Below are 24,037 nucleotides of genomic sequence, written 5' to 3'. Positions count from 1 at the left end.
AAAAAAAAAAAAAAAAAAAAAAAAACAATTGGTAAGACTTGATGCGTTCAGTGACGGCTAATTAAACTATGCTTTCCGTACAACAAAGAAAAAAGAACGATGCAGACAAAATAATCTGAAACCGAATCTAAAGACCTTGAAGAAGTTCAATACAACAGTTCCATTTCTCAAGCAAAATAATTGTAGAATCAACATTTTCTATAAATTGTTTCAGACAAGAAACAGATTTCATTTGATAGAACGAGGGGAAAAAAGAGGGGGAGAAAATTATTTCCACCCAGGCACCAGTAAGGAACTTCAGAAGAACTTATTCGGCATTAATTAAAAATTAAAAAAAGAAGGGCAATTGTCTCCATGTAAAAAAATCTGTGTTACGTGACACCTTTTTGCTAAAAAAAAATATCAATTTAACTTCTCAAGATTAGTTAACTTTCATATACCATTTAACTCAACAACAAAATTATAATTATGAGAAACCATATGATAAACTATATATTCAAGAAGCTTAGAGAAAATCAGATCCTGTGTACCTGAGCTTTTAACTTATCAACCTCCTGGCTAAGACCATCATTTGTCCTTTTAGCATCATCTACTACAATCTTTGGTGAGGTAAGACCTCCAAGAGTTGGGGTTGGTGTTGTTGAACGAGGTGGACTTGCTCGCCTTGATATAGGGGATGTTGCTCTTGAGACAATTCTAGAACCAGGAACTGAAGCAGAAAAGAACTTTTTGGATGACCCAAACACTGGATTAAAGGATTTAGAAAGAGCTCCCCACTGGGATCCTCCATTTGGAACTGGGGACACTCTGCTACTAATACTTTCAAATGTTTTGTTTTTCTTGGAAGTTTGGCTTTCTCCTTGCTTCCCAGATTCCATGGAAGAAAACCGAGCAAGTTGAGCACGAGACTTGACAGACTCCAGTTTCTCATCTTTCTCAACAAATTCAGTGGATCCTTGATTGATGCTTCTTCTTCGGCTCACTGAAGACTGAGAAGAAGCATCAGTTTCAAATGCTTTCCGTAGTTTGTTATAACAGTTATCACATACACGATAGGGTTTGTTAGGATTTGGGGCCATAGACGCCTTGTGACATTTCTTACTGCTGCAAGAATGACAGAAAACAAGTCCACAGTTATAACAGTTATGCCGCTTCCTTTTGAAGTTAAATGGTAAGTGGCAGCCAGAACACATAGACTGATCAACACCAGAAACCCATTTATGAAGGCAGATAGCCGCAGTAAAATTTGTTCCACAGGCAATGCTTTTAACTTGCTTGTCTTTCAAAGCTTCTACTAACGTTGGTGAATTTCTGTCATCCGTATCACCATGACCCAAACGACCATTTGCACCCTTGCCCCAAGTGTAGACTTCAGTTCTTGAAGTTAAAACAGCAACATGATAAGCACCACAAGCTATTTCTTCCACAAAACTTTTCGAAAGCTTTCCTTCAACTCGAACAGGAGCCTTCCCATCAGCATGAGGATTGCCTAACTGGCCATAAACGGGACTCCCCATTGTGTAAACATGACCAGATGTTGTAAGGGCAACAGTCAGGCTGTGCCCACATGAAACTCGACAAAAGTTAGGTTCAACAAGAGCTGCCACGCAAGTGGGCACAAGTTTTGTCTCTTTGTCACCATGCCCTAGTCGACCCTTATCTCCATCTCCCCATGTGAAAAGCTTCCCTGAAGAGCAATTGCTGGAACTCGAGCTACCAACCATAACTTCAACTACAGCAGCAGTATGCCAAACACCACAAGCAGCCCGCACAGTGCGTAGACCCTTGAGAGATTCCACTTCTCTGGGCATTGTGACACTGTTGCGATCTCCATGGCCTAAAACACCAAACGTTCCGTCACCAAAGGTAAAAAGTTGCCCTGCAGAGGTTACAACTGCAGTGTGCCAAGGTCCACAAGAGATAGAAGAGACATGTATGCCCTCCAATGGTCCATTTATTTTTTTAGGGATCCAGTGGCTTACTTCATTCCCATGGCCAAGAAGACCAAAATTATAAGTTCCATCACCCCATGTGTACAAATCACCAGAAAGTGTTACAGCACATGTGTGGTACTCACCACAAGATACCAGTTCAATATTTGTATTACCAAGGGCATCTACAAGCTTTGGTTGCAAAACATCAGAATCGACACCATGCCCAAGCCTGCCTCCTGATTCCTCCCCCCAGGAGAAAAGTTCTCCTTGCTTGGTCACTAAGGCAGCATGGCGTCCACCACAGGCAATATTCTGAACATCCAGAACTACAGCAGATTCCAGGACTTTAGGCAGCAAAGAATCCATTTTGATACTGAAACAACTTCCAACTCTATGACTTCCACCACCAAGAATAGCATCCCCAGTTCCTTCACCCCAAATATAAACATCCCCCAAGGCATCACCATCATCATGACCTGAGCCTTGGCTGGAAGAGCTGACAGCACTTGATAAACTAACTCTAAAAGCATCCATTCCCATTGCTTTCATCGGACCAAGCACGTCTGAACTACCTGATGATAAAGAATTGACTGATATACTGGCAGGATCAGAAGGGAAGAACCCCTTGGGAGGAACAGCATACAGTATCACATCTGATAATGCCTTATCTACTCCATTTTTAGGAGGGCTCCCAAATGGACTCTGAAGTCGAAAATCGCCATCCTATATATTTTGAAGGGGGGGAAACATTACTTATCTAAATTTACTTTGCCTAATAGACGAGGTAAGGAAGATATAAATTACCTTTTGTAAGCTATCATTGCTTCCAAAAGGTGAATTAAGAGGAGAACTTCTTCTGGTGTAAGTTCGAGGACTATTTGCTTCAGATTGCATTCCATCGCTCCTAGATTCTGTTCTCCATTTACGGTGATGGCTACGGGAAATTAATGTTTTCAAACCATTGAACCAAACCTCAGCTTCATCTTTATCCTTGCAAATCTAGTATGCAGAAAAAATAACCAGATTATTAAGATTTTAAAATATCAAAGTAGCCAACATAAGTAAGGGTAAGGACGAGGCCAATGAACTGAATGCAAACAGAATAATATCGAAATAATAATTAAAATACTAACATACCAAATCTAAAGATCTGTCATTATATATTAGAGAAAACGACTGGTATTCTTTCTCTGGCCGCGGATACCTTTGAAATATTGGCTGGAAAGTTATGTGAAACAGATCTGATCAGTAGATAGTATACATATACCATAAAGTCATAAGTAAAATAGTCACTGGTTTCCATAAATGTTTTTAGTTGAAATAGGCCGAAAAAGATAGGTAAGATTCAGATCTTATGTTTCTTCAAAAAATTCTCACATATACTATTTTGATTCTTATACCAACAAATTTTCCATCAAGATTGCTAAACAAAGACTAAAATGTGACATTTTCTAAAGTTCAAGGACTAAACAGAAAAAATATCAGGTCCAAGGACAAAAAAAAATACGTGAAAAAAAATCAATCTCATTCAATTAGGAATAACCAAATGCCAAAATACCAATTACTACTTCTCTTTTTATGTGGAGGAAAAAAAACCAATACAGACTAAACTTATGTGCTCAAGGTAGTTCTTCCAAGGACGCTGTATCATGAACCTATACAGAGATTGAATAGTAAAGCAATGTTAACATAGACACTTTAAAAGGAGATGTACATTAAATATCTTTCCTTAGTATTTCTGTTATTCTCTACTTTTTCTTGGTTATAACCCAACACGTGTACCTTCAAGGAAAGATTTAACATAGATGACGTGCAAGCAACTTAAAGTTTCAAAATCCATCAAATTCTTAACTTCATAAATAGACCACAAACAATGTAAGCAGTTACCTTTTCAGTTGTGACTCTTCAGTATATCTCTAAAGTTCAGTCATAAACATTACCACGGTTCCTTGATAATTATCTTAATATCACATTGCATGCAAATCAATGTGGATATAGCCACAAAGGCAGGGGAGAAAAAGCATAGGTATTAAAGAAATCAAATATTTAAAAAATGGTACTTACAGTGCGTTGCCCAGATATTATTCTAGAAACATGGCTTAGCTTAAGGTGTTTCTCCTCTTTCCCTGAAAACCAAATCAGAACAGACTCATCCTGAAACATAAAACACCGCCAATCACTTTCAGTTCTTATGACACTGCCCCATGCAACTAAGATCAAGAAGAGAAGGAATCATAGTATAGAGCTCCATCAACAACCAAAGTAAAAGAAAAGAGTGATAAAAGTTTGATATTGACTCAATACGTTAGGATCTAAAACACGGCAAATTACCTGCTCATCTTTTCTATCCAACTCAACTAGAAAATAAATTCGACAAATTTTGGGGGAGAATACCATGTTATGCAGCTGGACTTGGATATCCCTTACTTTAAGATGATATGTTACCCAAGTAAACAATTTTCATACGATGATCTCATTGAGAAAAGTTTGTGCACCGTTATGGCATTACAACTAAGCTTATCCCATCAGAAGTTAGTATCATGCGTACAACAATAATGGCTATTAAAAAAGTGTAATTTCTGAACAAATGCAACAACAATTACAACAGAACCAGACTTACATTGGAAAGCCGGAAAGGACAGAATTTTGGTTTTCCCCTCCTTCCATACTTCAGCAGATAAGCTCCCTTCTTTAGAGCAATAATGGACTGAAATATGCAAAACAAAAAAAATATATTACATACTATATGCATGTGGAGGCCAACTACGCGCCTTCCAGAAGTTTGGCTATCAACTCGTGGAAATATAGATGCGACAGATACCAGAAAAGAAATTGGATGGTCATTCGACAATTACTAAAGATCAAAACTGAAAAAGTATTATTCCTCATGATTTCCATTTTCCTCTCTACAGTCTCAAATACCATGTTGCACTTATTCAATACCCTGAAATGTTGCCAATTGACATTATTGGCTACAACGGCTAATCTTTGGAATCCATTTGGCTATTTGGATCGATAAATGAACATACAACACAGGAAAGGAATCACAACTTGATTCCTTTACAATGATTGCTCGCGAAAATTAAAACATAAGAACTAACTAACTTGATCCTATCCTATGAATTAAATTTAGATTCAGGGCATCAGTGTTGAGAAGGGAAGTGATGGTTCTTCTAGATTCATCTTCAACCATTGTCATTCTACAAGAAGGTAGCCTAGTTCATTCTAGACCAACGAGAGTGGGTGTAGGATGCATCCTTCGGTTTGTCTAAGAAATTTTTGAAAACATACATCGACAGATCGTATGGAATCTTCCACCGGTATAATTATTTTACCAACGGTGAATTGCTTCATTAGAATTTGGAAAGTGTAGCTGTCCATAAAACAGCCATCAAATTCAGCACACAAAAACCTTCAACTAATTAATTTACTCGTCACATCCCGCTAAGTAAATCAAACTTGCCTCCAGAAATTCATAAAAAAAAATAATAACAATATTCCAATTCAATTTCTGATGGCTGCATCGCAGTTCAAACGGCACTCGTGTGCACTGAATATGAGACTAGACATGCGAGTGACAGCGACGGCAGTGCAAAACGATACCGGGAAAAATTCCACTGCTTCATTTATACGCTTGTTGCAGTGATTTGATAGAAACATGGCAGTAAATGTTATAAACAAGCAAATCATGGACAACATACGTTTGAGTAATATAAGGATATAAAAGAGAAGAAAATGGATGAGAGCACCTGCTCGATATCCCTTTCCACCGGACCATTCCTATTAAGATCTGAAGTCATTCTATCCATCCTCGACATCAAATTTTCCCCCACTTGAACCCTCAAATCTGAAGACTCGACCTTAACTCACCCATTCTCAAAACCAATCGCCTCCATTGACCAGTTCTTGCGAGAAGCCGCTCAATCTACACCTAAAACTCAAATTCAACGAGCACTTCCAATCTACAACACTAAAATCCTCCATCTCAACTCAACTACACAGCTCCCGTCCGATTCATCCAGCCACCGCTCTGAAACTGCGCCGTCTATGAAGCACTATAGCTGCAAATTCTTGAATAACTTCGCTGAATTGACTTAGGCAGGCGGCTGCTTCAATGACTTGACTGGAGAATATAACAGCTAGGTTTAAACAATCGAAATGGGCAGCAAAAGAGGTGAACCTCCACAGATTCGCGTGAACAGGCCGCAAAAGTTTAAGTTATACCTCTGACTGTATGAGAACTGAAGCACCACCTGAGCGTGAAAGTGCAAGAAAGTGAAAGAAACCTGGAAACTATGATCTGATTCGGAGTTGCAGGGAAGAGAGAGAAAGAGAGACCAGAAAGTCGAGGAGAGAGAATGACAGAGTGAAGAGGAGGACGAATAGAATGAATGTTAAATTATCAAAAAAAAATAAAAAATTGTAGTTAAAAATATAATCTAACCTTTCTTTGCATGCGATTAAATTTATAGATGAAAAAGTGTGTATCTAATCCAACAAAATAAATATAAACACGTTCATGAAAAAATTAAGGATGCGTGACATTTCTATCAATCATATTTACTGTCGTCTTGTTTTGTTTTTTCTTTTATAATCATTTTTATTTGTGGAGTTTATTCATTAAATTAATCGAAAAAGCCTTCCGGGTTGTTTTGAAAAAACTTCAAACTTGAAGGGTAAAAATGAAAATTTTCAAATTCGAATTATAATTTAGCTATAATTTGTTATTTGTCATCATTTTTAACATTATTAACTCTTAAGTACATTTTAAGTAATGATAAAAGAATTAAATGTCATTTTTCTACTCATACTTGTATATATTTGTTAATAATGATGAGTTTTTAACGAGCTTAAGAAACTTTAATAACATTAAATTAAATTAATATTTAAAGACAAACTTACATAAAATTTTAAAGGTTACATTAATATGAAACGTAGAGTTTTAATATATATATATATATAACATTGTATTACAACCGTTATATTGAATCATGGCTAATAATAGTATTATTTGTTTTTTGGAACTCACTATAGTTTTATTTGTTGGATAAAATAGTATAAAATGAAAATTGGAATGCAAATATTAATGAAAGAAAAAAAAAAGTTTATATGATATGTGACAATGCCCACGATACTTTGTCAAATTTCGATGCTGACATTTGCCCTTTCCATTTTCTCTCACTTCGTCGGTTGGATCTTCACACGTGTCCAATTTTCAAATAGATCATCATTTTTTTTTTTGGTTATTCCATGTTTTCTAAATCATGAACTTACGTACATAAAATTAAATGTTTAGTAGGACATAAATTTTCAATTTTATATTCTTAATGCAAAATAGAAACTTTTAACTATAAACAAAATTGAAAGTTATTGGATTTGTATTAATATTACAGGGAAGAATAAGGTTAAAAGGTCTATAGTGCTCGAGTTTATGATTTGTAAAATAAGACAAATGAATTTCAAACCAAAAAATATAAAAAAATAAAAAAAAACTCGCTTGTGGGATTAACAAAATGCATGGCAAAACTTTTTTTTTTTTTTTTTGAAGGATTTAAAAAATCAATTTGGATTATATAACCAAACACATAAAGTATTTAAAAGGTATTTTCTTTCTCATTCCAAAAGTCATACTATATAATAGAAATGGTAGGTAAAAGTGGGAGAATAAAGAGACCAATTTAAACATAACTCAGTAGACAAAATAAATTATTAAAATAAATTATTAAAAGGAATGAAGAGGAGGGTACACTTTTTGGAAAAGTGGGGTGTGAGAGTGATGGAGGGCACAAGTGATTTGTAAGTTCCTTTTTCGAAGTGGTCCAAAACTCTAAGCTTTTTAAAAATTCTAAATCTGGAGCTGTAAATGAAGCCCTTACATTGAATGGTTTTGATTCCTCAGTTGTAAATGAAGCCCTACAAACTCAAAACTCTTCTTTCTTTCTCTGAAATGTGCTTATCAAACAAATTGAGAGGCTAAGGCAGGCCCCTCCAATTGCAACCCACCACCCCCACCCACATGATCGCACAAACAAAAGCCACCCCCTTTTCTATTCCATCTTCTTCTACATCATTCATTTATCTCTGCAACCTTTTCCAACCCTTCTTTTTTACCATCTCCCCCATACCCGAGCTAATGAGTGGTTCATGTGATCTCGTGTTGGTTGCGAGGAGAACCCCAGCTGTTAAATAATAATTCGAGACAACAAATATCTCTTTCGACTCATTGAAAACAACAATACACGCAAGAATTCAGCAGATTTTGAAGGGAAATTCATGTGCAGGGACGTGTAGAGGTCGACAATTTCAATGATAGTTTCAAACGAAATCATACATTTCAATGATTAAGATCGATAAGATCGAGATCGAAACGGGATAGTTCCAATTCCAAGTGCTAACAAATTTGGTGATTGAAGCATTCAGAGAGACTGTTTTGGCTTGCATTGTTTCAGAACAGCATCATCACTAGAACCACTTCAAGACAACATAACATAATTCAAGATGTGTGGCTCAGAAATCCTTCAAATGCTTGGTAGATAAGTAAGCTGTTTTCACAATTAATGTTAACACTTTGAAACAGCGCCTTGAATCAAACATATTGAGTCGTAAATGAACAGTGCAGTTATAATACATTGTCGACGACGCTTCTCTGTCAATCAAACAAAATTACAGCAGTACAAATCGACGTGACCTGACCCGATACGAGATCCAACATCCATGCACAAAAACAAAAACAAAAACATGCAGGCTTTGTACTTATACACACGAGAGGAGAGGAGAGGAGAGGAGAGGGAGAGAACCTGACAGCCAGAATCTGCCTAAGGTTTGCTGCAACTCACTAACATTGCTACCCAATTTACAATAACTCCAAATTATGTACCCGAATCAGACGACCTTGTCGAGCCTCTACCGTTACTCAATCTAACGATGAGCTGGTATCTTCAGCTTCGTCAACGGTGAAGCTGTATGGCATCTCCATTGTGGACCTACATGACATGGGCTGCTGTTAATTATATAGCTCACTGAAAATCTCCCAAGGAAATGCGCTCATGTTTACAGTACCAGGAAATATATTGTGAGATCCCATGGGCTTCGACCATTACAAATGGTATCAGAGCCAGACACCGGGCGATGTGCCAACGAGGAGGTCGAGCCTCAAAGGGTGTGGACACAAGGCGGTGTGCCAGCAAGAACGCTGGCCCCGAAGAGAGATGGATTGTGAGATCCCACATCGGTTGGGGAGAAAGAAACATTCTTTATAAGGATATGGAAAAGCTCAAACAAGAAAATATATGCTAGCGTTGAGCTTGGGCCATTACATATATGCAGCAATTTTAACCATATTAAAAGTGAAGAAACCAGATCAAGGACGTGTATGCTGACCTGCTAGTATGATTTTTCCGCCCAGGTTTTTCAGAAAATGACGCTTTAGCTGCATAGCCTGACCGAGGTAAATCCAACGGACATCGATATGCAACCTAGATATACGAGTAGGGGAAGTTTAAGCAAGAAACCACAATAGTATTACATTATGCAAAACATGACACCACTTGAACTCACAGTCAACTCATTTGTTGGTGGGATCTTCCCTCTAACTGGATCACTACTTTCATTTACTGCCTTCTCTTCTCCATTGAACATTTCCTATATAAGCACAAAAGAATTAGAATAATTCAAGAACATTCAATAAAAGGGTATGAAGTACAAACCTTTGGCATCTTTTTAGGATTATAGTCCAAATAACCACTCCTACAAAAACTCTTCGAGCCAACACTGCCACGGTTATGCAACGGCATCTCTGTCTGTTCACTAGCAACTTTCGAAGAGTAGGAGCCATGGTTGTTGGAAACAGAGCCCGTCCTACTTCTAGGAACGTTATAGTCCGAGTTCATTCGGTGATCCCTTTTACTACTACTAGAAAGTGTCAACCCACCGGATTCCTCGTACATATTCAAGGGAGAGTTCTGGCGGGGAAACGGCTCGGTTTTGTTGTAATAGTTGGAACTTTTCTTTAAAGGGTAAATAGAATTATTTTCCTGACACTCAGGTCTACAGGTAATGCCAGTGGGGGCTGCTTCCTCCATATATGAGTCCTGAGAACTCATATTTGAACTAAGCACTTCATACCTCTATAGAGCAAGAAAATGTTAGAAGAACAAAAACCACAATAAAATAGCTTTTTAAGAAAGCCGTAATTTAGGTTCACTTACCGAGACGAGAGCTCGTTGTTTCTTCATCGTCAACGTGTCTGGAGAACGAGGAAGTAGTGCATTTCCGACATAGTATGAATCTGTGAAGTATCCATCAAAAAATAGGTATGATGCTCAATGAAAGCTTGTTCTAGCAGTTGAATAAAAATCATCGTACTGTACGGCATGACAGATTCTGCATTCGACGAAGAACTTAAACTAAGAGTACCTAACAATTCTAATATTCTCGACCGAGTACTCGCCATCCCGTGTAAGAGATGGAAAATAATTGAACAAGAAATATAGTAACCTGAAAAGATTGCAACGTCACCGAATCGTGATACTGCTGCAGGTTCTTTAGATTTAAAACCTTTAGCAATGGGTGGCGAAAATGAAAAAGGTATTCAGAGCCCTATTATGCATGACCGATTTCACTATATCAAATGACTAATACAACAGGAAAAACATGATATTTGGTAAACAATGAATATTCTTGGAGGGCACAAGATAGTAAGTAAATATAGTTTTTATTGAGCAAAACAATAGGTGAAAACATTTTCATTTACAAGAGTAAATTCATATGCTATATAAGAGGCTACTATGAAAAATAGGAACATTCTCGACATCGAGACACGTTCTATTGTTTACCATGGATTGGACCTTTAGCTTGGGACTCGAATGCACCAGGCGGAAGTGGCTGGAATTCAACGCCAAGTGAAGGACCATCCTCCCGATATTGCACGCCCAACTGTCTCTTAACAGCAGTAATAGCAGCATTTTCAGCTTCCCCCTTCACTTTTAAATAGCCAGACGGTTTGTATCGCAGCGAGTTTAAAGCCTTTGGATTCGACGGTGGAAAAGCGCTGTCATGTGTTAAATACTGAGAAACTTCTGTATCATATGGATTCTCACTTTGAGATAATAACCTATCTTTTAAAGACGAGCTGCTTTCCGAAGATGTATTTTCCATATTACTAACATTTTCTGCATAGTGACTCCTACGCTCAAGAACATTATCCGTAGCTAGCTCACGACCGTAAGGCTTTTGACTCTCGACTTCACGTGGATCAACGTGCCAATAGTCTCCATTTTTGGTGCTACCACATGAATCTTGTGCAAGTCCACTGCCATGATCTTGAATAACACCACTGGAACGATCCTGTCGAACGCTCGTATATGTTTCACAAAATCGTTTGTCTTTTAATCTTCTGTGGCAAAACCATCCAGATATTTGCTTTTCAGTCAAGCCTAGCTGCTCTGCAAGCTGTGATTTCATTTCCTCGGTCGGATACTTATGGTCTGGAATTGGCATTAAACCCTTCTTTTCAGATTACAAAGAAGCTAATGAAGGAATTTACAAAAGGATAAACTCTTACCATTGTAGAACTTCTCTAAAGCAATCAACTGGGTTGGTGTCTTCAGCTTCCGTTTCTTGTTCTTCTCGGTCGAATCTTTGTTCTCCTCCGAATGCATAGCATTACCCAACTCTGAGTTCAAGACAAAACAACAAATCACTGAAAAAAAACCAGCTACCTCAAACTCAGGTGGGGCATTACCATTACCAGAGAATCAAAGCTCTGGAAAACGACAGACAAAACCCAAAAGAGAAAAAGGCACAGAACCAAAATCGAGTTTCTATTTGGCTGTTCATCCGATTGATCGGACCGGAAACTCAAAACTATTGGCACAGAATCAAAATTATGAACACGAGGATGGATAGATGCCTAAACGGAACCGACCCGACGCAAAACCAAATCCAAATCGAAGAAAGGCATTAGGAAATTAGACGATCTGAGGAGAAGAGGGAATACCTTGTTCCATGGCGAAAGATTCTTGGGTCTGTGTCCTCCTCTGCTGTGTGCTACTGCTTGTTTTGGCATCTATTGACCCAAAAGGAGGAACCCATCAAGTTAAGAAGATTGAAGCGTAAGACAATGCGAGATGGGTAGCATAAATTCANGAATCTGCTATTGAAAATAAATACGTCTAATGTGTCGAAAATGGCCGGTATCGCTCAGTTATCAGTTAGTAGAGCGGGGGACTGAAAATCCTCGTATTACCGGCTCAAATATGCTATTGACAATAAGGATAATTTGTAGGAAATGGCCGGTATCGCTCAGTTATCAGTTAGTAGAGTAGGGGACTCAAAATCCTCCTATTACTGGTTCAAATCCGCTATTGAAAATAAATACGTCTAATGTGAAGGAAAGGAAATGGCCAGTATAGCTCAGTTATCAGTTAGTAGAGCAGGGGACTGAAAATCCTCCTATTACCGGTTCAAATCTGGTATGAAAATAGTTTAATTGATCATTTAATATTACTTTAATTTTAAATTAATTATTCAAATTAATTGTTGAATTAAAATGGAGAAAGTCAAAATGTTGACTTCACTGAATACAACTATGCACACTGCATTTGGCGTGTAGATTAAAAGATTTTTCTTTAAATAATGGCATAACAAACGTATTCGAGCTCATTCATCCATGGAGTCTTTAGACAAATCCATCACCTTTGTTTTACTTCACATCAAATCTTTTCTTTTCTACATAAGTTATGTGCTTATTGTAATATACCCTAACAAAATGTCTGTTAATCATTTAAGTTGGGAAATATTTGGAAACATTTAATATTAAAATGAGTACATTTGAATAAAATATTAAAATTGTTATTGAAGAATAAAACATTGAGGTCAACCTTATTATCAAAGTCTAGATTTTATAGAAAAATTTCAAGGACAAAACTGAAATAAATTTGCAAGTTATACACCATTGTAGAAAAATGAAACACAAATAGATGATGTAAACACATAATTAAAAAAAAAAAAAAAAAAAAAAAAAAAAAAAAAAAAAAAAAAAAAACCAAACCAAACCCAAATAGAAAAAAGTGGGGGATTTCTTTTTATGAAGGTGAAGAAGAAGAGGCAAGAAATCTCTTTGGATTTTGCGTATTGGGTTTCTTGTTGCAATAACTATTTACAGTTAAATTTTTTGTTTTGCTCGGAATTAGATCCAATTTTGGCTCTTTTCTCATGTTTATCTCCCCCTCTGGTATCACTCCTACGAGTATCTTCTGCAGGAAAACCAAATTTTTTAAATGGGAAAAATAGCGACGACCAAATGTTCCTCGACTCTTCAGCCACGCCCGATTCCGATTCCAATTCCCAGTTTCTTATCAAATTCATCTGTTTCGGCTGTCTCTCACATTTCGTCTCATCCTTAAATGTTGACATCCAAATTGAAAACCTTTAATCATAAATTAAGTTTTTTTTTAGTTCTTGATTCTTTTAATTTCTTCGTTTCATAACATTGATACGAACAATTTATTGGAAAAAAAAAAACATTGATATGAACAAACATATATTTTCAATATTATAGTTTCGATTCTCGTGTTTTGAAATTTATTTGTAATTGGTTATTGAGTAAAATTGACATGATGACATGATAATTTAACATATGAAGAAGGGAAGTGGTGAGTAGGTAAAGATAGGGTGAGTTTACCATCAAAGCTCCAACTCTCACTGATGCCAAATAAACTACAAGAGTATTAATTTTGATCTAAGACAGATTTTTGATCGAGTTTTTGTAGCATGATTTAAGTTCATAAGATTCAACTACATTTTGCTAGTATATAACTTCATATACTCATCATCAATCTCGTTTGAATGTAGTTTCCAATGAGAACCCATTGAATTTTGGGGTTGGGTTACTTCACCTGGGGCTTCCAAATACCGAAAGTATTGCAATTTTTGGAAATGTAGGGGGCTGCTATGCAAATACAAACTATATAGCTTTAAATGGGACCCACAACGATCCTTTTCAGTGCAGTTTTGAAAGGACAATTTCGTAAATTTGTTCATTTCCAATTTGGGCCTCTGTTGGGCAAGCCCGACCGATATAAAACTCACACGATCCATTAACACGTGTTGGCAGCTCGTCGTTGGGCCAGTTTTATCAGAAGCAGGCCTATTATTGGGCTTTTATAGAGTGGAAGCCATTGATGGGCCTGAGCCCATCAAATATTTCTGGGAATTTGCGGAGTAATGGATGATTTCACCTAAATTAAATTAAAAGAAAAACGGGAATATAGAAAAAGAGACGAGGACTTTGAGAAGAATGTAGGCTGATTTAAATTAAGCATAGGGGATCGTGAACAAAGAAAAATATCTCAGATCTGGAGCTACCGTCCGTGACCATTCTATTTTCTGAACCACCACTAATATTACGCCACGTGTCACATTCCTTCAAAACCCTACTGCCTCCCTTCTGCACTCTAGGGTTTCCTTTTCACTAACCTACCAGCTACTGTAATTACAAGTTTTTTCTAAAGGAAAAAAGAAAATCCAAGTTTTATCAAAATAGAATTTCATTATCAATCACTTTTAAATTAATTATCAAAATAAAACTGAACATTTTATTTCCCACAGCTTATTTATTTTTTATTCTGGATAATTTAAATGTTTTTCTAAATCAATACATTTAAATTATTGCAACAAAACTAAAGTTAAAAGTATACATTCATTCCTAACTTATCCTATTATATGAATAAATAATACTAATAATAATAATTTAAGTATCGGATAAAACTATAAATATTTCGTTGATTGAAATTAGGCAAGTTATCGTTGAGGCTCAACCCATTTTTTTTCAATTTATTAGCTCCAAAGAAAATAAAATTAAAAATTTGAGCTAAATGCATAAACAAAATAAATTATTAATATATGATTTAGGTCTTAATATTAAAGACATTTTTTAAAAAATTTTGTCCCTAATCTTTTAAAGTTATAATTTTTTTTTAATGTGATTAAAAAAAATTCAAAGCACAACATTTAAAATATTAACAAAATAAGTTATAAAAAAACAATTTAAACATTTATTTAAAAAATATACTATTATCTGGACGCTTATTAAGTATTTTAAATTTAATGTTTAAATAAAAAATACTTCGTTAATATTTTTAAGATATATATATATATATTAAACATGTTAAAAAGCAAAAGGACATGAAAGAAAGAGTGTAGCAAACTTAAAAAGGGAATTTGAATAAATTATGAAGAGAAAAAAAAAATTGAATAAAAAGGAAAGAAAGAACATAAAAACATAGATAGAAGCGAGTAGGGGAATGGCGATAATCGAGGGTTTTAAGTTAGCGTAGGCTTCACTTTATGGCAGTCATTGTTTCACGCAAAATATGGAAGGAAGAAAAGACAGTGGGACCCACGATCCCCCATAAGCGCGTGGGAAAAAACAAAATGGTACGGGAATTGGGATGAAGATCTCGCCTCGCGGGGGGTGGGGGGCAAGGTCGGTTTGCAGGGCTCGAGGCCGACTACGTGTCCCACCCTCTCACTTCCTCCCCTTATTCTACACTCGCTCGCACTCTATTCTCTCCCCACCATTCCTTTTTTCTCATCCTTCTCCTCACCAGCGCGTGCGATACATCTCCTTTCTTTCCTTCCGCGCGTGTGACTCAATTGCTCCAGATATTGAGTGAGCCGGAAGGGAGATTTATGGTGCTCTGATCACTGATGATTCTGAGACCGCCGCTTTCCCTTTTCTTCTTCTTTCTTTTTAAATTCCACGTTTTTTTTATTCATTTAATTCGGATTATTCTAAGTGAAAAATGGGAACCAATTATTGGACTTATTCTTATTTCGTTATCTTTTGTTTTGTTTTATGGGAGATTGGGACAATTCCATTTTTCTTTAATTACCTAAATTAAATAAATAACAAATTTCAATTTCTATCAATCTTAACGTTGGATCCATTTATTATTCTTCACTTTTTCTAATTTACTCTTTACTCAAATTATTTAAATAATAATAATCATTTTCATGAAAAAAAAAATCATAAAAAATTATTTTAAAAATGTATAATGAAAATGCTTTTATTTTTATAAAAAAACCATAAAAAAAAAATTTAATATCAACTAAATTTAAAATTTATGGTTACTGCATGACTAGGATGATAGAAAGTGCAAAAATTAAATATTCCGAAATTAAAAAAGACAGACCGACATAATGTTTAAGCTAGGTATCAGTATCAATTTATTTTTTAAAATAGGTATTAATATTATAGTTTCTATTTAAAGTTTTGATTTATTAAATAGTGAGAAAACAATTAAATATATTTTTTATTTTTGTTAGAAAAAACTGTCATGCACAATTACACAAGGACTTCGGAATTTTGTTTGTGGGGTCCAGGAGGTAATATTTATTAATTAGTATTATTAATCCGTGGCTTTCTAAGTGGACAATAAATAACAAAAAAATAAAATTAAAAATTAATGGAATGGCTTTATAAATTATTACTAATTATTCTTCGTCCAAAAATAGAACCATGCCACTACAGCTGTTAAACACAAACACCGTTGTTTTTAAATGTTTATTTATATTTATTTTAGGATTTATCGATATATACTAAAGTTAGATATTTGAAAAAATAATAATAATAAATTGTAGTTATTGAAGAAAAATTATTATTATTTCACGTTAAACAAACCATTATATTATATTATATTAATAATAATGGTGGAATTATTTTATATTAATAATATAATGGCATAAAAGTTGGAAAACCTGCGGCAGATAGAGTAGTAATTAAGGCGAATGCATGAAGATTTTTTCAAGCAATAATTTCTTTATTTTTAATCAAGTAATTACAAAAGTGGATTCGCTTAAAATATTAAACAGAATCATGTCGTTATATATTCTATTTATTTTTAAGATATGGTTATATACTTTACAGTTCATTTTTAAAAATATAAATCACATAAATGGGGCACTTTTTCCTTCTCTGTACGGACACGCATTGGAAATGCACACCGTCTCGAACCCACACATAAATGGGGCACTTTTCCCCTAGCTTCTCTTACTTTATTATTTTCTACATTTAAATATGATTTTTATTAAAATATATATCAACATTTTTTTTACCATATTTTACAACTTGCAATTTACTAAAAAAAAAAACACTAAATAAGTATTAGGTTAAAATAATAAGTAAATACAAACGATTAAATAATTTATCAAAAGTCAAACCGCACCAAAAAAGAATCTTTCATTAATATTTTTGGATGTTAGCAAATTGACCGTAAATAACCGAATTGAAGAGTGGAACGAATCACTTTGTATAAGGGTATGAAAAACTCTTCCTAATAGATACATTTTAAAATAGCGAAATTGACGGCGATACATAACGGGTCAAAACAAACAATATCTACTAATAATGGGGTTGGAATGTTACATTAACTCATCACATTTGCTTCACAAACCTTAAATCATCGTTAATGTTTACAAATTTTTATCCAATATGCGTGTGTAAAATGCACTTTTTAATGACAAATTTAATAAACGACTCTTAGTAGAGGAGCATCCTTTTGAAAAGTGAAGCCAATTGGTGTTATAATTAAAGACTTAGAAGTAGAGGGAGGAGGATTGTTAAAGCAAAGTTGACTTTTAAAGAATACGTAATGATACAAATAGGAGAAAATGGGTAGTGGATGGATGAATGCTAAAAATGGCAAATGATAGAGAACCAATACCCATAAGCATTACCATTGCTTAAAACACAGCTATTTATATCAAAATAAAAAGTCTCAAAACCCACCCTAAAATGGACCACTCCTCCCAAAATTGCACCAAAAATATGTCCAAACTTTTATTTTGGTACCTCGTTCGAGAGTTGGCACTCGTTCATATCGGAATCTTTTGAAAACGACCACATTCAAAATTCTACACGCAATTCAATTCGCCTACGTGTGTATAAAAAAGTGGTGATTCGAAGTATATCAATTTTGTGATTCGTCTACGCATAGTTTAAATGGTCAAACATCAACACATTTCTTATAATATAATGTTCCAAACAATTTTTTTTTTCATTATTCTTATTTTTTACTCAAGCTCGATTCACTAATGATTTGTGTATGAATCCATTCGTTTAAATTTCAAGCTCAAGAAAAATAAAATAATTAAATTATTTGTAATTTGCCGTTAATTAATTGTTTAATATTAAAGTTTGTGAAATTTGATGTTACATGCTCAGATGATAATATATATTATCACATAACAACATATATAATTTAAAACGTTTATCCTAGTTCATGATAAGTGACATAGATTTAAAAGTTCGATTAAAGTTTGAAAAAAAAAACCATTTTCAAACTTTGGTTTAATTTTATAATGCAAAATTACTGTGATGAGAAATTAAGAATCAGACCATATCCTAAAAGAAAAAAAAAAAGTTAAAGATGCTCCGTGTATATGTTTGAAAGGGAAGGAAGGACATTTCTTTTGTGCATTCAATAGTAAAAATAGAAATGAAAATGATAAACGTTAGCATAATTAAAGTTTTTCATTCACTAATGATCGAAAGATGTAATCCAATTTTTTTAAAAAATAGTTTATAGTATAAAAGAAACTAAATGAACGTTTTTAATAATGTTCAAATCGTTCATTTGGATCATTATACTTTAAAAAATTGACTAATTTGATCTCTATCGTTAAAATTTCAATACAAATTTTTACGTCGTGGACACAACTTTATTGCTATATTTTAATAAAGGTAATGAATGAAGTGTTATACTTAAATTTTGATCCAAATAAAAAAATATCACTAACTAAAAGGGATGTTTTAAAATTATATAGCTAAAGTGAGTAAAAGTTTAAAATTTAAATATTTTAAAAGTATAGAGATTAATACAAAAAGAAAAAGAAGGAGGCTATTTTTTAATTTAATAAAAAAATAAAAATAAATTAAAAAAAGGGTTTTTTTTTTTAATGATTTTAAAGATGTGTAATTAAATGAGGATGAGAAGCGAGAATAAAGGGGAGAAGTACTTGGTGAAGATGAAGATTCGTGGCCCCAACGCCAAGCCGAAGGGCCGAAAGGTGCGGCTAAGGCCATTAGAGCTTTTCAGCTTTCTCTTTCACGTCCTCCAACAATCCCTATTTACTCTCATGCCAATTTTTATTTTTGTTTTATGATTTTACTTTATATCCACACACATTAATTAAGTCCCTAAAAATCAAATTTCGAGTGAAAAAAAAAAAAGTATTTAAATAAATTTCTGCGGAATTAACATTTATTTTTAAAACATTTTTTAATAATTTAATAAAAGGACAAGAAGCTGTAACATATAAGGAAAAAAATACAATAATTTGTTTAAGCTACATTATGATAATAAATGAGCAATAAGTCAAGTCATGCCCACTTTTCAATAAATTAGATTCGAATAGCAATTATTTATTTGTCGATAATTTGTTAAAACTAGATGGATCCGATGAGATATTATTTTTGTCATGTTACATGACTAAAATCATAATCTAAAATTTTATATTACACAAACAAAATTTTTTCTCATAAATCTAGACCAAATTTGAGTAAAACCGATCAGAATCATATAAATTTTTTATTTTTAAATTAAGTATACGAATTTTTCAATGAAGCATGTAAGTGAGGGTAAGACATCGAAGAAAGACCTAAACGTTCAATTATATAAACAATATATATTAAGTATGCAACGTAGTCGAGTCAAAATTCTAAAATTTGGACTGAATTTAAGACGTGGATTGCTGCATGTTTATCGAGATATTTTATTTTATAATTTTATATGATCCCACTCAGGCAAGAGAGAGTGAAATCATTTCTTCCCAAATAGGCTACATCCATTGTATGGACAAGGATAACTTTAATGAATTAAGAGTGTACTTTTAAGGGTAAAAAAAAAAAATATTTTTATACTTTTAAATGTTGATTTAAATTAATGCATATAATATAGTATTTCATGTCCCTAATGCGATTCCCGTATAATATTTCTGACAAATTGTTCATTTCCCTTATGGACTAATATTTTTAATATAGTTTTTTGTATTACTTGTTTTGATTTTAATGTTCAAATAAATTACAAAAAGTTTAAATAGAAAGTTAGAAACCCTACGTCTTCAGAATTTAAAACGTGATATAGATGTGTTAAATTTATAGATTTAACTAAAAAAAAAAACAATAAAATAAAAAAATTATAAGCAATTTACTGAAAAAGGACCCATCATAAAGAAAGGATAATCTTTGATGGGTTAGTTAATATTAATAAATATAATAATAATTTAAAATATTAATTGAAAAGAGCGGGAGAAAAAAAAGAAAAAAAAAAAAGAAAAGAAAGTCCGACAATAATTAAAAAGAAAAATTCTAGGGTTTCCGACAAATAATACAATCCAATCCATAGACAAAGCAGAAGGATTTGGGAGGACTTTAGCCGCTCTACTCAGACATCCTTTTCTCTCTCTGCTCCATTATGAGAGTCGATGAAGAGCGTGAAGCACGCGCCTATGAAGGCAATATAATACAAGAGGTCTAGGGGCGTTTTTAATGAATTTCTAGCCTTTTTATTTTCTATATATTTTTTATAATTATATATGTTTAAAATGATAATATAATAATCTTGAAAAACAAAAAATTAAAATTAAAATAATTATCATTTAAAAAGTGTTTAAACACGTAAAAAATTATGATAAACAAAAGTGTTTATACCTTGTCTCTCTGCTTTATTTCTCTCCCTACAATTGTGTGTTATTATTGGGGAGAGAGAGAGAGAGAAAAAGGGTNGAGATTAAGAACAAAAAAAAAAAAAAAAAAAAAAAAAAAAAAAAAACAGAAAGAAGAAGAGAAATGGAAGGTGGAGAAGAAAGGGAGATGACGACGGGGGAGATCAAATGAACGGCAGAGTCTCCCATTTCTTCTTCTCTCTCTCTCTCTCTCTCTCTCTCTCCCATAAACTCCACTTTTTTTTGTGCTCCACCAAAAAGCCAAAGTCTGTGGCAGTAATCAGCGAGCAGCGGAAGAGGAAGCAGAAGCAGTAGCAGAAGCAGTAGCAGAAGCAGAAGCGGCACAGCAGAAGCAGCAGCATTCCATCCGGTGCTTAATACAAAAGAGAATGAAGATTATAAAAGGCTCCAAGAACCCAACCCATCTCTGCTAATTTTGCCTTTTGTTTTTCTTTTTAATCCCTAAAAAAAAAAAAAAAACAAAAAACAAAAAACAAAGAAAAAAATCTCCCCCTTCTTCCCTCCTTTTTCTGTCTACAAAATCTCTCTGCTAGAAATTCAGAGAGACCCCACATCCATATAACGCCTACATAGATTGAGTTCCACGATCCCAAATCTTTTTCTTCAAACCCCAAACCCAAACCGTATATATTTTCCCCTCATTTTCCCAATTTCTTTTGTTTCCATCTCAATTTTATATTTATTTTTATCATTTCTTATCTTGTTTTTCCATATATAAACCCATCCGCCTTCAGTTGTGGCTACTACAAGGAGGTTACCTTCTGATTCCGGTGCTTTTGCTGACTGGGCGGCTCCGTCTTCCTCCGCCGGCCGCGCTCCCCCTGATGACCTCTCTCTTGGCTTCAATGCCGCTCCTGCTGTCGCGCCACCTGCCGGACCCCCTGCCCCTATGTGGTCCGCCGCGGCTGCTGCTCAGAGGTCTCTCAATTATGGCCTCGGATCGGAGATGGGAATGGTCGGGTTACGAGATGTGTATGTTGTCGCTCCGGCTGCCTCTTTTAATCCAAATCCTCACCATCACGACCCTAATCTCATCTCTGATGATCATTCACTTGCCGTCTCTAACTCCGCCACCGCCCTCGGTGTCGGAGTAGGCGTCGGTGTTATTCCGCTTCTCACTGCTGGCCCCTGCCTCGGCGTTGAGGAGGATAATCTCTTGGGTAGTCGGAGTGGTAGCAGAGGCGGAGGGATTCAGCTATGGCAGCAGAATCACCAATCGACGCAACATTATTTGAAGAAAACGCCGTCGTCTTCTCTCGACCATCACCTCCATAATGCCTCCGGTACGAACAACGACCTTATCGGAGGAGGAATCGGCGTCTTTGGCGGTTTAGCTTCGTCGTCCTCGGCGACGACCACGTGCCAGGACTGTGGGAACCAAGCGAAGAAAGATTGTAGTCGTGGACGCTGCAGAACTTGTTGTCGAAGCCGAGGGTTCGATTGCGCGACTCACGTGAAGAGCACGTGGGTTCCTGCAGCCCGTCGGAGAGAGCGACAGCTCATGGCCATCACCGGAACCGCCGCAGACGGCTCTTCAGGTTCCGCCTCCGGCACAAAGAAACCGAGGCTTATAGCCTCGCAAACCACTTCTCACACTTCCACATCCAACACCACTCCTCCAGGAAGCATCGACACGAGCTCCAGTCATCAAGGTAAGAATAATTGCCCCAAAATTTAGGGTTCCTTGTTTTTCGGCGTTTTCCCCCCATAAACTACGGGTATTTTTTTATTCGTCGAATCGTTTGGTTCAGATGCAGGATTTAAAGAGGAATTACCAGGCCAAATACGTGCACCGGCGGTTTTCAAGTGCGTGAGAGTGACGGCGGTGGATGACGGCGAGGATGAGTACGCGTATCAAGCAGTCGTGAAGATCGGGGGCCATGTTTTCAAAGGATTTTTGTACGATCAAGGCGTTGAAGCCGGAGATGGCTTTCCTAATGTATCGGAACTGAATTTGAGCGACGGCGGCGGTGGAAGCAGAAATAATCGGAATGGTTCTTCTTCTGCTCCGTTTGTCGATCCATCGGATGTTTACAACGCGGCCGCCTCCGGCAATGGTGGTGCTCCAGGTTTTCTCGGTGGTTCAAACTATGGTAATCAAATCCGCTGATATATTTTATTCTAATTTTCTTAACGGTTCAAGGTTCTTCCCAGAATCAATCGGCAGCCAAGGATCTGCAACTGTGTAATCTCATCGGACTCTTCTTCCTTTTCTACTAACCCAATTTTCCCTTGAATCCAATTTATTTATGTCTCAAAATCTTCTTGGACTGATTCAGATTGTGTATATCTCACTTCTTTCAACATATTCTCCTTACTCAATATTCAACTCTTTTCATGCCATTGATCTTTCAGCTTCCATTATTGATCTCTCAATTATTTATTCTATTATTTTTTTGTGCTTGATGCAAATTTGTTGGTTTCTGTTCTTGATTATAATCTCATTATCATAGGTATTGACTGCCTGAATGCTTCCCGTTACAGTGCCTCGATTTTTCTATGCCCCTCTTGATTCTTTTCTTGATTAGCAATTCTTGTTCTCTTGGCTAAATCTACAGCGGTAGCTGTTCATTAGTTTAATATTAAAATCAGTTGTGATGATCATAGGGACGTGAGCCACCTTATCTCTTTTGTTCATGCTTGTCTTGTGTGCGCTTACTGTTCGCCATGTGACTGACAAAGTTCTTGTTTTCTCTTGATGGGTATGGACATATATTCCTAACTAGTTTGGCCCTTTTCTATTTGGTTGAGTTTTGTTCTTTATGAAAGACTGCTAGTTCAAGTGAGCTGCAAATGCTGAATTTCATTGTTAGGTACTGGATTTAAGTCTTTGGTTTCATAGGCTGCTGAGGTGTCAGCAATCATAAGCTTGAGAAAATGAGAACATTAAGAACGATGTCTTTGTCACTTTACTGATTGTGAGATCCACATCTTTTGGATAGAGGAACGTAGCATTCCTTAGATCAGTGTAGAGAGAGGAACGAAAAGGATGTGGAAGCCTCTCCCGGTAAATGCATTTTAAGACCTTGAGGGGAAGCTCTAAAGTGAATGCCTAAATTCGGATAATATCTACTAGCGGTGGGCTTGGGCTGTTACAAATGTCATCAGAGCTAGTCATCGGATGGTGCGAGACAATTGACGGAGTAAGGTTAGACCTCTCTGTAGTAGACACGGTTTAAAACCGTGAGGCTAATGACAATACGTAACGGGCAAAAACGGACAACATTTGCTAACAGTGAGTTTGGTCCGTTATACTGTTCCACTTCTTTTAGTCCACTGGCTTGACATCTATATTCTTCCTTCTTTTTGAGATCTATGTTTTTTCCTTCTCCTCTTTAGAATCTAAGTCTTGGAAC

At 35.4% G+C, this 24,037-nt stretch overlaps 3 protein-coding genes across 4 annotated transcripts in view; 1 reads left to right on the top strand and 2 right to left on the bottom strand.

Annotated features, from left to right (window-relative positions):
• Nucleotides 1-6,329, bottom strand: part of LOC111448462 (PH, RCC1 and FYVE domains-containing protein 1-like) — a 9,622-nt gene extending 3,293 nt beyond the window's left edge. The window contains exons 1-7 of the mRNA XM_023088093.1: nucleotides 6,159-6,329; nucleotides 5,684-6,057; nucleotides 4,555-4,641; nucleotides 3,999-4,088; nucleotides 3,072-3,152; nucleotides 2,739-2,933; nucleotides 531-2,657 (exon numbers count right to left, since the gene is read on the bottom strand). Of these exons, the coding sequence (XP_022943861.1) occupies nucleotides 531-2,657; nucleotides 2,739-2,933; nucleotides 3,072-3,152; nucleotides 3,999-4,088; nucleotides 4,555-4,641; nucleotides 5,684-5,752 (2,649 nt within the window). The 5' untranslated portion in view covers nucleotides 5,753-6,057; nucleotides 6,159-6,329. The remainder of the gene's footprint in view (nucleotides 1-530; nucleotides 2,658-2,738; nucleotides 2,934-3,071; nucleotides 3,153-3,998; nucleotides 4,089-4,554; nucleotides 4,642-5,683; nucleotides 6,058-6,158) is intronic.
• Nucleotides 6,330-8,494: 2,165 nt separating this feature from the next.
• LOC111448844 lies at nucleotides 8,495-12,087 on the bottom strand. 2 transcript variants are annotated; one of them, XM_023088611.1, is made up of 8 exons: nucleotides 11,932-12,087; nucleotides 11,497-11,634; nucleotides 10,769-11,419; nucleotides 10,142-10,221; nucleotides 9,641-10,060; nucleotides 9,492-9,575; nucleotides 9,315-9,409; nucleotides 8,495-8,917 (listed from the first exon to the last, which is right to left on the bottom strand). In XM_023088611.1, exons 1-8 carry the CDS (start codon nucleotides 11,939-11,941, stop codon nucleotides 8,848-8,850), a joined length of 1,548 nt encoding a protein of 515 aa, XP_022944379.1. In that variant the 5' UTR covers nucleotides 11,942-12,087; the 3' UTR covers nucleotides 8,495-8,847. The 2 variants fall into 2 exon arrangements, with proteins under 2 accessions (XP_022944379.1, XP_022944380.1); XM_023088612.1 differs by having other exon boundaries at nucleotides 11,497-11,607.
• An 8,651-nt stretch (nucleotides 12,088-20,738) lies between these two features.
• On the top strand, nucleotides 20,739-23,035 carry LOC111448991 (protein LATERAL ROOT PRIMORDIUM 1-like). The gene is made up of 2 exons (XM_023088810.1): nucleotides 20,739-22,333; nucleotides 22,433-23,035. Exons 1-2 carry the CDS (start codon nucleotides 21,571-21,573, stop codon nucleotides 22,789-22,791), a joined length of 1,122 nt encoding a protein of 373 aa, XP_022944578.1. The 5' UTR covers nucleotides 20,739-21,570; the 3' UTR covers nucleotides 22,792-23,035.
• The last annotated feature ends 1,002 nt before the right edge of the window (nucleotides 23,036-24,037 follow it).

Source organism: Cucurbita moschata, unplaced genomic scaffold (assembly GCF_002738365.1).
Source record: "Cucurbita moschata cultivar Rifu unplaced genomic scaffold, Cmos_1.0 Cmo_Scf00010, whole genome shotgun sequence".
Taxonomy (NCBI): Eukaryota; Viridiplantae; Streptophyta; class Magnoliopsida; order Cucurbitales; family Cucurbitaceae; genus Cucurbita; species Cucurbita moschata.
This window is presented reverse-complemented; position numbering and strand designations above follow the sequence as displayed.